Source organism: Nicotiana attenuata, unplaced genomic scaffold, assembly GCF_001879085.1.
Source record: "Nicotiana attenuata strain UT unplaced genomic scaffold, NIATTr2, whole genome shotgun sequence".
NCBI classification, from domain to species: domain Eukaryota; kingdom Viridiplantae; phylum Streptophyta; class Magnoliopsida; order Solanales; family Solanaceae; genus Nicotiana; species Nicotiana attenuata.
The window spans coordinates 42,920-54,545 of NW_017670509.1; the positions used below are offsets into that span (position 1 = coordinate 42,920).

The 11,626-nt window shown below is 41.6% G+C and overlaps 1 protein-coding gene across 1 annotated transcript; it reads left to right on the plus strand.

Annotated features, from left to right (window-relative positions):
• The first annotated feature begins 578 nt into the window (after positions 1-578).
• On the plus strand, positions 579-3,468 carry LOC109240382 (protein ODORANT1-like). The gene is made up of 3 exons (XM_019407009.1): positions 579-845; positions 1,368-1,497; positions 2,599-3,468. Exons 1-3 carry the CDS (start codon positions 713-715, stop codon positions 3,191-3,193), a joined length of 858 nt encoding a protein of 285 aa, XP_019262554.1. The 5' UTR covers positions 579-712; the 3' UTR covers positions 3,194-3,468.
• Positions 3,469-11,626: the final 8,158 nt, after the last annotated feature.

The following is an 11,626-nucleotide window of genomic DNA, read 5'->3' on the forward strand; positions in this document are numbered from 1 at the left end:
TTTGAGTATTGTCCCAGACTTAATTCTTCAAACTAAAGCAAAGAGAGGAAAGGAGATGTTGAGGTGGCGCTTTCACAAGGTAACAATGTCACGCGCTGGAATACATGTGGTGAAAGTCAAAATTTTCTTCTTAAAAACATATCTTTAAATCTATAAATAAATTTTTAAAAAATGACTTAAAGGTCGGACCATAAGGGTCTATTGTACGCAGACTTACCCTGCATTTTTGCAAGAGGCTGTTTCCATGCTTGAACCCGTGACCTCCTGATCACATGACAACAACTTTATCAGTTACGCAAAGGCTCTCATTCCCTTCTCAGTAAACTATAGATGCATTATTACTGTGATAAGTCTTATATTACTAATTGGTAATCTAATAAATGTATAAGTATGGTAACTAATTTATTTTTCAAAAATTAAATTATACTAGCTACTAATATTTACATAAGGGAATATTATGTGAATCCAAAAGAAAAATTAGTTATATACCAATATTGTTTTTTTTTTTGGGGTGGGGGAGGGGGAGGGGGGTAGATTTTGATTTATATATATGTAGGTAGTCTTTGGTGCTTGTCTTAATAGACTTATTCTATAGGGTCTCTTCTTACATTTCTGCAACTCTTTTCTCCTCCTACAGTTTTCTCTCTCAATCTATCTTCATCAACAATAAATCTTGCTAAAATTATTGGTTAGTATTGTTTTGTAGAAGAATATGGGGAGAAAACCTTGTTGTGACAAAGATGGAGTAAAGAAAGGTCCATGGTCAGCTGAAGAAGACAAGAAGCTTATTAACTTCATTCTTATTAATGGCCAATGCTGCTGGAGATCTCTCCCTAGACTTGCAGGTCTCTCTCATTTTTCCTAAATTTTGTTTACTCTAGTTGACATGGTTGCTTGTGTCGAAGGGTGGTCAGTTAAATACCTTTTGCTGTAAAATTTTGTACGACGTATATATATTATTTAAAAAGAAAATCTTGAACGTCGTTAGTAAAATTTCTAACTTCGTCACTGATACAGGGAGGAGAACGCCTTTAGTGAAATTTCTGACTTCTCCACTGATATAGGGAGGGGTAAAAAGGTGCAGGGGTTGTGCCCTTAATAAGCTAATTAAAAATGAAAAGGGGGTGGTTTAATTTGAATGATTGTACCAACCCATTGGTCCAATTCTACAAAAGAAATCCAAAGCTAGGGTGATTTTGTTAATAAAAATTGGTTTTTCTTTTATTAATGAAAATGACAGACAATAAATTTATTTTCTTGATAGAAGAAGTATTCACCAGATAGTTTAGAAATACAATGATTCTTGGAATGTTGTTTTTTTCTTTAATTTCGTCAAAAATAATGTTGTGATGGCATATTTGGTGTAGGGTTGCTGAGATGTGGAAAGAGCTGTAGATTGAGATGGACAAACTATCTAAGACCAGATTTGAAGAGGGGACTTCTATCTGAATATGAAGAGAAAATGGTTATTGATCTTCATTCTCAGCTTGGCAACAGGTAATTAAAACCATTCATCTGTTGATAAAACCATGCAAATTTATTTCTGTTTATGGCTAATTATCATCTGTGATTCCACCTTTAGCTTTGTGATATATATTTGGATTCAACTATAGGTTCTCATAGCGGCGAAAGCGAAAATTTAATAAGGGTGTTCAAGATGCCAGTAGGCTATACAAGGGTGTTCAAAGTCTAATTTTTAGTCAATAATAAGTAATATTTTACGGTATAAATTTTCGGCAAAGAGTGTTCAGTTGTCACTCTTGGCCACACATAACTTTGCCCCTGGGTTCACGGGTTTGGCATAATCTAACTTTTCGTTATCTAACTCTATACATGTGTGTGTGAGCGAAAAAAATAAATATAAATAGATTTAGATATGTTTTTTCTGAATCTTTTAACCTAAATTTTATTGCGTCTAAATTCTGAATTCGCCAATGCGTATATGTTATGTGAAGCTCATTTAAAGCAACTTCAACAAAGAAAAGGAGTGACTTAAAATGATGTCTAGAGTGGCAGACAACAACTTCAACTCAATTTTAGGCACCCATTCTCCACTGTGTACCTTTCAACTGTCATTATTCATAATCAATTTTCTTTTTGTCTATTCAATACACTTTTTACACAAGTGGGAAATAAGTTATCGTAATATTGAACTTCAAAAATTCGTTTTCCTTTTCTCGGATAATGATTAATGATTATTAATACATTAATATTAGAAAAGTAGGTCTGAATAGAACGAAACATATATTGAAAAGAATTTGTATAACTGCCATAATTTATTCTTGAATTATGACATAGTTGATTGATGTTATTCCATGTGTAGAGTATTTCTCCTTTTATCCTATTAGTAAAAGGATTTAAGTAATATATATTGACAGCATAAGAGCTTTTACACTATTAATATATTTTATTGTATGACTGCTGATTACTTACTATTTTACTACGTAATCAGTTAATATTTATCATAAAATATACTCGTAAATATTTTGTAAGTGATATGGTCGTATAAATATTTCATCATTAGGTGCATACAACATAATTTTATTTTATTTTTTGAAAAATACCCTCATTTCATTACCTGACCAAATTGTGTTGCAGGTGGTCCAAGATTGCTTCTCATTTACCGGGACGAACTGATAATGAAATAAAGAATCACTGGAATACACATATCAAGAAGAAGCTGAAGAAAATGGGCATTGATCCAGTCACTCACCAGCCAATTACTGTTGACCAACCAAGCATAGAACAACCAACAAAAAATCAACCAATTATTCAACAAGAAAAACAAACAACAATGCCAATTTCCCCAGCTCATGTTGTCCCAGAAATAATGGATATTCTTGATCACAACAAGGAGCTGGTTGAAACTCCTATATTGTCAACAATCACAGAGATCAAATTAGAAGACGACGACCACAACAACAATAATAAGAATACGGCGACAAGCTTTTGTACAGACGAAGTCCCGTTGATTCAACCACATGAAATTATAATCCCTTCTGAATCAACCCCTTCAACATCTTCTTCTTCTTCTACATCATCCATAATTCTTGAAGATTTGCGGTTTGATAATTGGCAATATGATTTCAATTGGGAAGATGATTTCAGCAAGACATTGGATTATTTACTTAATGATGATATTGACATGAATAATGTCATTTCCCAAGATTGGTCAAAGGTGTTGGAAGTTTGAGCAACTTTACTTGTGATTAATTTTCGAAGGGGAGCTAAATTGAGCTTTATTCTTTTGATTGGCAAGTCACCTTTTTTTTTCTTTCTTTCTTTTTGTATATAGAAGTTTAGATGGTAGTTGTTACTACCATATATATGGGGACAAAAACACAAAGCCCCGTTAAATATTTATGTTTTTTTTTGGGTTACAAATGTTCAATTGCAGATCAGAATGAACCTGCCAGTACATTATGGATGAATATTATTTTATACAAAAGTGTCCACCTTTTTTCTTAACTTCATTTTGCATGTTTTATTTTTATTGACTTTATATCAATCACCCCGCATGTTAAAAGTGTGACGATCTGATAGGTCATCTAGAGCTTTAACCCTTAACTCTGTGTTTTGAAGCTTCAAATAGTTTCTTTTAGCCTTCCTCGATCTGTGTGCGCAGTCCGTGCCTTTTTCCAAAAAGCTTTTATGTAAAAAATTGATTAAAATGTGAATTCGTGTCGTAAAATTTATTTGAGTTGACTTCGGTCAACGTTTTGAGAAAACAGATCCGGAACCGTGTTTTGACGGTCCCAGTGGGTCAGTATCATGATTTGGGGAATGAGCATATGCCCAGAAGCGAATTCGAAGGTCCCTAACTCGAGTTATCGCAATTTATTAAAAATTTGAAGTTTAAAGGTTTAAAGAATTTATAAATTTGACCGATGTTTGACTTTGTTGATACCGGGTCTGGATTTTAGTTCCGGAACTTGGTGTATGTCCATTACTGTATTCATGACTTGTCTGCAAAATTTGGTGCAAAACAGAAGTGATTTGACATGATTCGGACGTTCGGTTGTTAAAAATGGGAGTTCTTAAGTTTTATTAAAAATTTCATTCGTTTTGGTGTCCGATTCGTAGTTTTAAGTGTTATTTTGGTGTTTTGATCGCGTGAGCGTGTTCGTATTATATTTTTGGACTTGTGTGCATATTTGGTTTGGAACCTCGAGGGCTGGGGTGAGTTTCAGATAGGCTACGGAACATTTCGGACTTAGAATTTCTGGTTTTTGAGCTTCAACTGTCACCTGGTGTATTGTACTTCATGATTGGGCAAGGGAGGATTTTATCCTACGCGAACGCGAAAAACTAGACGCGAACGCGAAGTGGAGGGGGGCTGCCCTTCGCGAACGCGGGCAGCATATCGCGAACGTGTAGTGTTATGGACCTGGGGGGGGGGGGGGTGGACCAGCTTTACTCTATGCGAACGCGACCATTGGCTCGCGAACGCGGAGGCCTGGGGGAGTAGCCTTCGCGAACGCGTAGGCCTTTTTGGGTCGCTGCCTTTCGCTATTGCGTCAGGCCTTTCGCGAATGCGAAAAAGGCCTAACGCCCAGTGATTTCAATCTTTCAAAAACGGGATTTCACTCATTTTTCATAAAATTTCCATTAGAGCTCGGCCTAGAGGCCTTTTTGAAGGAAAAAATCATCACCAATTCATATGTTTGTACACTTTAACTCATTTTTTCCATTTCTAACATCACCCATTAATTTCTAGCCTTAATATGTGTTCTTCCATGGTAGAAAACTAGGGTTTTAGGAAGAATTGGGGGTTTTGCGAATTCAGGATTTACACCTCAATTTGGGGTTGAATTTTGAAATTAATTACATAATCGGGCTCGGGGGTGAATGGGTAAATGGGTTTTGGTCCGAACCTCGAGTTTTTACCAAGCGGGCTCGGGGTTGACAATTTTTTGACTTTTTGAGAAAAGTGTAAAAATCCTATCTTTATGTATTGTAATTGATTCCCTTAGCATTATTTGACATTATCGAGTCGATTGTGGTTAGATACAAGTGGTTTGGAGGCGATTCTAGAGGAAAGGCCACAGTAGAACTCTGAGTTAACTGCGAAGTGAGGTAAGTGTTGGGTTTAACCTTGATTTGAGGGAATTAGGAACCCTTGAACTATGTGCTATGTGAAATTCATGTGTTCCGGCATATATGCGAGGTGACTAGTGCTTATACGTCGTCGGATTACTTGTTTCCCTTTTTTTTTGCATTCCATTAATTATTTCCTTCCATACCTTAACTGTTACGTGCTTTAAATATTTCCATTGCCTTTATTTGCTACTTGTCACTTATTGTTCTCGTGTTAAAGGTTTTAGATTTTCCCTTGCTTTTATGAATTACTGCTACTTTCCGTAAATGACTTGTTTATACCCTTTGTTATCATTTATTAAATTGTCTTGCTGTTTAGTATTCTTTGTAGCAGATTCTTAATTTGAGACGAGATTTTCTTCCTGTTTCTGCCTCATATCCATTACTCGTAGAGGATTCTTGTGATTTATGTTGTTAAATTAAATGCACTTATTGATTTATTCATATTGTACGGTATGATCGGGTTGCACGTCGCAATAGGTAAAATAAGGATAGATTGATGCGGTGAAATAATGGTGAATGCTGATGCTGATTCTGATTATATGGTGGGATCGGGTTGCGCGCCGCAACATATATTTATTTACTATTGTTGATATTATTACGGTGGAATAAGGGAGGATTGTATTGTACGGTGGGATCGGATTGCGCGTCGTAACAGTCTATGTGCTTCTATTTCCTTATCGCATTGTGTTGGCTTCGGTATTTTCATACGAGACTCTAAGGATTGGTATTCTGGAATGTACTGGTTTTCTTTCGGAGGTTGAGATTTTCATGTATTAATTGCTTTAATTCCTTCCTGCATTTTCTTTTCTGCCATTATTTTATACTGCTTACAGGTTATTGTAAGTGACTGCCTTAGCCTCATCACTATTTCGTCGAGGTTAGGCTCGGCACTTACAGAGTACATGGGGTCGGTTGTACTCATACTACATTCTGCACTTCTTGTGCAGATTTTGGAGTCGATCCCAGTGGCGGTTCATAGATTGCTCAGGTTGGTGATTGGGTGGAGATTTGAGGTACAACTGTTTGGCGTCCGCAGCCCCTATAGTCCCCTTTTGTTACTTTTCACTGTGTACTTTCTTTCAGACAGCTTTATACTTTTATTCAGACCTTTATGTGTACTATTTTAGAAGTTCATGCACTTGTGACACCAGGCCCATGGTGGTATTAGATATTTCAGTTGATATGGTTTCCGCACTTTACCTTAGATCTATTGTAGTTATTTCAGCTTCTTTATTATTATTATTATTTAATTTTTAACTGTCAAAAACGGATAAAATATTCAAACATTGGCTTTCCTAGCAAGTGAAATATTAGGTGCCATCACGGTCCTGAAGGTGGAATTTTCGGGTCGTGACAAGTTAGTATCAGAGCACTAGGTTGCCTAGCTCTCACGAGTCACAAGCAAGCTTAGTAGAGTCTGGAGGATCGGTACGGAGACATCTGTACTTATCTTCCAGAGTCTATGGAGTTTAGGAACAATATCACTTCTATTCTTTTCTATCGTGCGAATATTATTCTATCATTCACGATTGAACTCTTCTATTCTTCTTCTCTCGCAGATGGCAAGAACACGTACTACATCTTCAGCTGGACAGCAGCCGGAGCCCCTAGTGGTAGCTCCTACAAGGGGCAGAGGTCGAGGCCGAGATCGCACCAGAGGCTGAGGTAGAGGCAGGGCTCAGCCCAGAGCTCGAGCAGCAGCACCAGCAGTGGAGCCTCAGGTAGATTTTGATGAGCACGTTCCAGCTCAGACTATACCTATTGGACCAGCTCAGGTCCCGGAGGGTTCATCGCCACTCAAGTGCTTCAGGACGCTCAAGTCCGTTTGGTGGGCCTTATAGAGAGTGTGGCCCAGATCGGAACCTTTTTGGTGGCACCAGCCGTCTCTCGTGCTGGGGGAGGAGCACAGACTCCTGCTACTCACACTCCGGAGCAGATGGCTCCCCAGTATCAGACTCCAGTAGCCCCGCCAGTTGGGGTAGTTCAGCCAGTTATTGCGGCACAGGCCGGTGATAAGCTCGCCATGTCTTCTGAGGCTTTATTAAGATTGGACAAGTTTACTAAGCTCTTTCCAGTTCACTTCAGTGACGCACCTTCTGAAGACCCACACGATTATCTTGACCACTGCATGAGGTGTTGTGGAACATGGGTATAGTTGAGACCAATGAGGTCAATTTTGCTGTGTTTCATATGAGAGGTGGTGGAGAGACTATATGTTGACCAGACCAGCTGGGTCGCCTGCACTTACTTAGGATCAGTTCTTTCAGCTATTTTTAGAGAATTTCCTCCCTATCACACCGAGGAAGGATTACCGCAAGCAGTTTGAGCATCTCTAGCACGACAGTATGACTGTTACTCAATACGAGACACGTTTTGTGGATCTAGCTTGTCATGTCCTCATCTTGCTTCCTACTGAGGGGGAGAGGGTGAAGAGGTTTATTGATAGACTCACTTACACTATCAGGCTACAGATGTCCAAGGAGACCGGGGGTGAGATTTTCTTTCAGACGGCTGCAAATATTGCTAGGCGGATCGAGATGGTTCTTGCTCAAGAGAGGGGGCAGGGGCCGGATAAGAGGCCTCGTCATACCGGTGATTTTAGTGGTGCCTCATTTGGAGGCAGGGGTACTTTTGGTAGAGGCCATCCTCCCAGGCCATTTCAGTCCGCGCTTCAGGCATCTCACAATGCTTCATGGAGTCGTGGTCCTTATGTGCCTTATTCTGGGCAACCAGCCTACAGTGCACCATCACCTTCTATCATTGCGCCTCCGATTTATAGTTATCACCATGGTTATCCGGCACGTTCGGGTCACCCTCAATTTCAGCAGCCACAGTAGCAGGATGGGTGTTTTGAGTGTGGTGGTATTGGGCATATTAGGAGGTCCTGTCCGAGATTATTGGGCGACATGCCACAACAGAGTTCTCGTGCCATGATTTCGGCACCGGTTGCTTCACTGCCCGCTCAGCCAGCCAGGGGCAGGGGTCAGGCAGCCAGAGATGGGGGTTAGGTCATTAGAGGTGGAGGTCAGGCCGCTAGAGGTGGAGTTCAGGCTGCTAGAGGTGGAAGCCAACCAGCTAGAGCCCGTCCCAGCGACGTAGTTCAGAGTGGTAGGGCCAACCCCAATACTATGCTTTCCCAGCTATGCCTGAGGCTAAGTCATCTGACGCTGTTATCACAGGTATTGTTCCAGTTTGCCATAGAGATGCTTCAGTTCTATTTGATCCGGGCTCCACTTATTCCTACGTGTCATCCTATTTTGCTTCATCTATGGTTGTGCCTCGTGATTCTTTGAGTGCTCCTGTGTATGTGTCCACACTTGTGGGAGATTCTATTATTGTAGATTGTGATTATCATTGGTGTATGGTTACTATTAGGAGTCTTGAGACTAGCGCAAATCTTCTACTTCTTGATATGGTAGATTTTGATCTCATCTTGGGTATGGATTGGCTGTCACATTATCATGCTATATTGGATTATCACGCCAAGATGGTGACCTTAGCCTTGCCGGGGTTGCCTCAATTAGAGTGTAGGGGGACTCCTGGCCATTCTACCAGTAGGGTTATCTCTTATGTGAAGGCTCGACGTATGGTCGAGAAGGGGTGTCTAGCTTATTTGGCTTATGTCCGTGATTCTAATACGGAGGTTCCTTCCATGGATTCAGTACCAGTTGTTCGTGAGTTTCCAGAGGTATTTCCTACAAATCTGCCGGGGACGCCACCTGATAGAGATATTGATTTGGCTCCAAGCACGCAACCCATTTCTATTCCGCCATACCGTATGTCCCCGTCAGAGTTGAAAGAATTGAAGGAGCAGGTACAAGATTTTCTTGATAAGGGCTTCATTTAGACCTAGTATCGCCCTGGGGTGCGCCTGTGTTGTTTGTGAAGAAGAAATATGGGTCGATGAGGATGTGCATAGATTATCGACAATTGAACAAAGTCACCATCAAAAGTATCCATTGCCGAGGATTGATTACTTATTTGATCAACTTCAGGGTGCCAAGGTGTTTTCGAAGATTGATTTGAGGTCTGGCTACCATCAGTTGAAGATTAGGGCATCCGATGTCCCTAAGACAACTTTTCGGACTCGACATGGGCATTATGAGTTTCTAGTGATGTCATTTGGGCTGACAAATGCCCCGGCAGCATTCATAGATTTGATGAACCGGGTGTTCAAGCCCTACTTATTCCTTTGTGATTGTATATATTGATGATATCTTGATCTACTCCTGCAGTCAATAGGAGAACGTAGCACCTTTGGATTGTACTTCAAACCCTAAGAGATGGCCAGTTATATGCCAAGTTTTTAAAGTGCGAGTTTTGGTTGGACTCAGTCACTTTCTTGGGGCACGTCATATCGGCAGGGGGCATAAAGGGTCCTAAGAAGATTGAGGCAATACAGAACTAGCCAAGACCCACTTCAGCTACAGAGATCCGGAGTTTCCTGGGTTTGGCTGGTTATTACCGCCGGTTCGTAGAGGGGTTTTCTTCTATAGCAGCCCTATTGACCAGATTGATCCAGAAGGGTGTCCCGTTCAGATGGTCAGACGAGTGTGATTTGAGCTTTCAGAAGCTCAAGACTGCTTTGACTATGATGCCCGTGTTGGTGTTGCCCACAAGTTCAGGATCTTACACGGTATATTGTGATGCGTCTCGTGTTGGGCTCGGTGCAGTATTGATGCAGGATGGCAGGGTGATCGCATATGCGTCACGACAGCTGAAAGTTCATGAGAAGAATTACCTTGTTCATGACTTAGAGTTGGCAGCCATTGTGTATGCCCTGAAGATTTGGAGGCACTACCTTTACGGCGTGTCGTGCGAGGTATTCACGGATCATCAGAGTCCACAATACTTGTTCAAGCAAAAGGATCTCAATTTGAGGCAGAGGATATGGTTGGAGCCGTTGATGGACTATGATATTACCATTTTGTATCATCCGAAGGCCAATGTGGTGGCCGATGCCTTGAGTAGAAAGGCAGTGAGTATGGGCAGCCTTGCGTATATTCCAATGGGGGAGAGACCGTTTGCATCAGATGTCCAGGCTTTGGCCAATCAGTTCGTGAGGTTAGATGTCTCAGAGCCTAGTCGTGTTCTAGCTTGTAAAGTCGCTTGGCCTTCCTTGTATGAGCGCATCAGATAGCGGCACTATGATGACCCTCATTTGCTTGTCCTTAGGGACACAGTGCGGCACGCGGGTGCCAAGAAGGTTACCGTTGGCGATGATGGGGTTTTGAGGATGCAGGGTCGTATTTGTGTGCCTAATGTGGATGGGCTTCGTGAGTTGATTCTTGAAGAGGCCCACAGTTCCCGGTATTCTATTCATCCGAGCGCTGCCAAGATGTATCAGGACTTGTGCCAGCATTATTGGTGGAGGAGGATGAATAAGTATATAGTTGTTTATGTAGATCGGTGTCTAAAATGTCAGCAAGTAAAGTATGAGCATCAGAGACCTGGTGGTTTGCTTCAGAAGTTAGATATTCCTGAGTGGAAGTGGGAGCGTATCACATGGATTTTGTTGTTGGACCCCCATGGACTCAGAGAAAGTTCGACGCGATATGGGTCATTGTGGACATGCTGACCAAGTCAGTATATTTCATTCCTATGGCAGTTACCTGTTCTTCAAAACGGTTGGCTGAGATCTACATCCGGGAGATCGTCCGTCTTCATGGTGTGCCCATGTCTAACATTTCCGATCGAGGCACGCGGTTCACCTCGATCTTCTGGAGGGCAGTACAGCGTGAGTTGGGAATGCAGGTTGAGTTGAGTACAGCATTTCATCCCCAGACGGACAGTCACTCCGAGCGCACTATTCAGATATTGGAGGATATGCTTCGCGCTTGTGTTATAGATTTCGGGGGTTCTTGGGATCAGTTCTTGCCACTTGCAGGAGTTTTCCTACAACAACAGCTACCAGTCGAGCATTCAGATGGCTCCTGGTAAGGCATTATACTGGAGGCGGTGTCGTTCGCCAGTTGGATGGTTCGAGTCGGGGGAAGCTCGATTGTTGGGTAATAATTTGGTACAGGATGCCTTGGATATGGTCAAGATTATTCAGGATCAACTTTGCACAGCTCAGTCTAGGCAGAAGAGCTACCCCGACCGTAGAGTTCGAGATGTTGCATTCATGGTTGGAGAGAGAGTATTGCTCCAGGTTTGACCCATGAAGGGTGTGATGAGGTTCGGGAAAAAGGGCAAGTTGAGCCCTAGGTACATCGGACCCTTTGAGATTCTTCAGAGAGTGGGTGAGGTGTCCTACAAGCTCGCATTGCCACATAGTTTGTCAGCGATCCACCCGGTATTCCATGTGTCCATAGTCCGGAAGTATCACAGTGATCCGTCCCATGTGTTAGATTTCAGCTCAGCCTAATTGGACAAGGATTTGACTTATGAGGAGGAGCCGGTGGCTATTCTAGACCGGCAATTCCGACAATTGAGGTCTAAGAGTTATCCTTCAGTTTGAGTGTAGTGAGAGGTCGCCGATCGAGGAAGCCACTTGGGAGTCCGAGCCGGACATGCAGAGTATATG

Bases quoted from the DNA above. Each gene is read 5' to 3' on its own strand.
- LOC109240382 (XM_019407009.1), top strand. From the start codon at position 713: ATGGGGAGAAAACCTTGTTGTGACAAAGATGGAGTAAAGAAAGGTCCA. The intron at 846-1,367 runs GTCTCTCTCATT...TATTTGGTGTAG, and splicing joins ATCTCTCCCTAGACTTGCAG to GGTTGCTGAGATGTGGAAAG. The intron at 1,498-2,598 runs GTAATTAAAACC...ATTGTGTTGCAG, and splicing joins CATTCTCAGCTTGGCAACAG to GTGGTCCAAGATTGCTTCTC.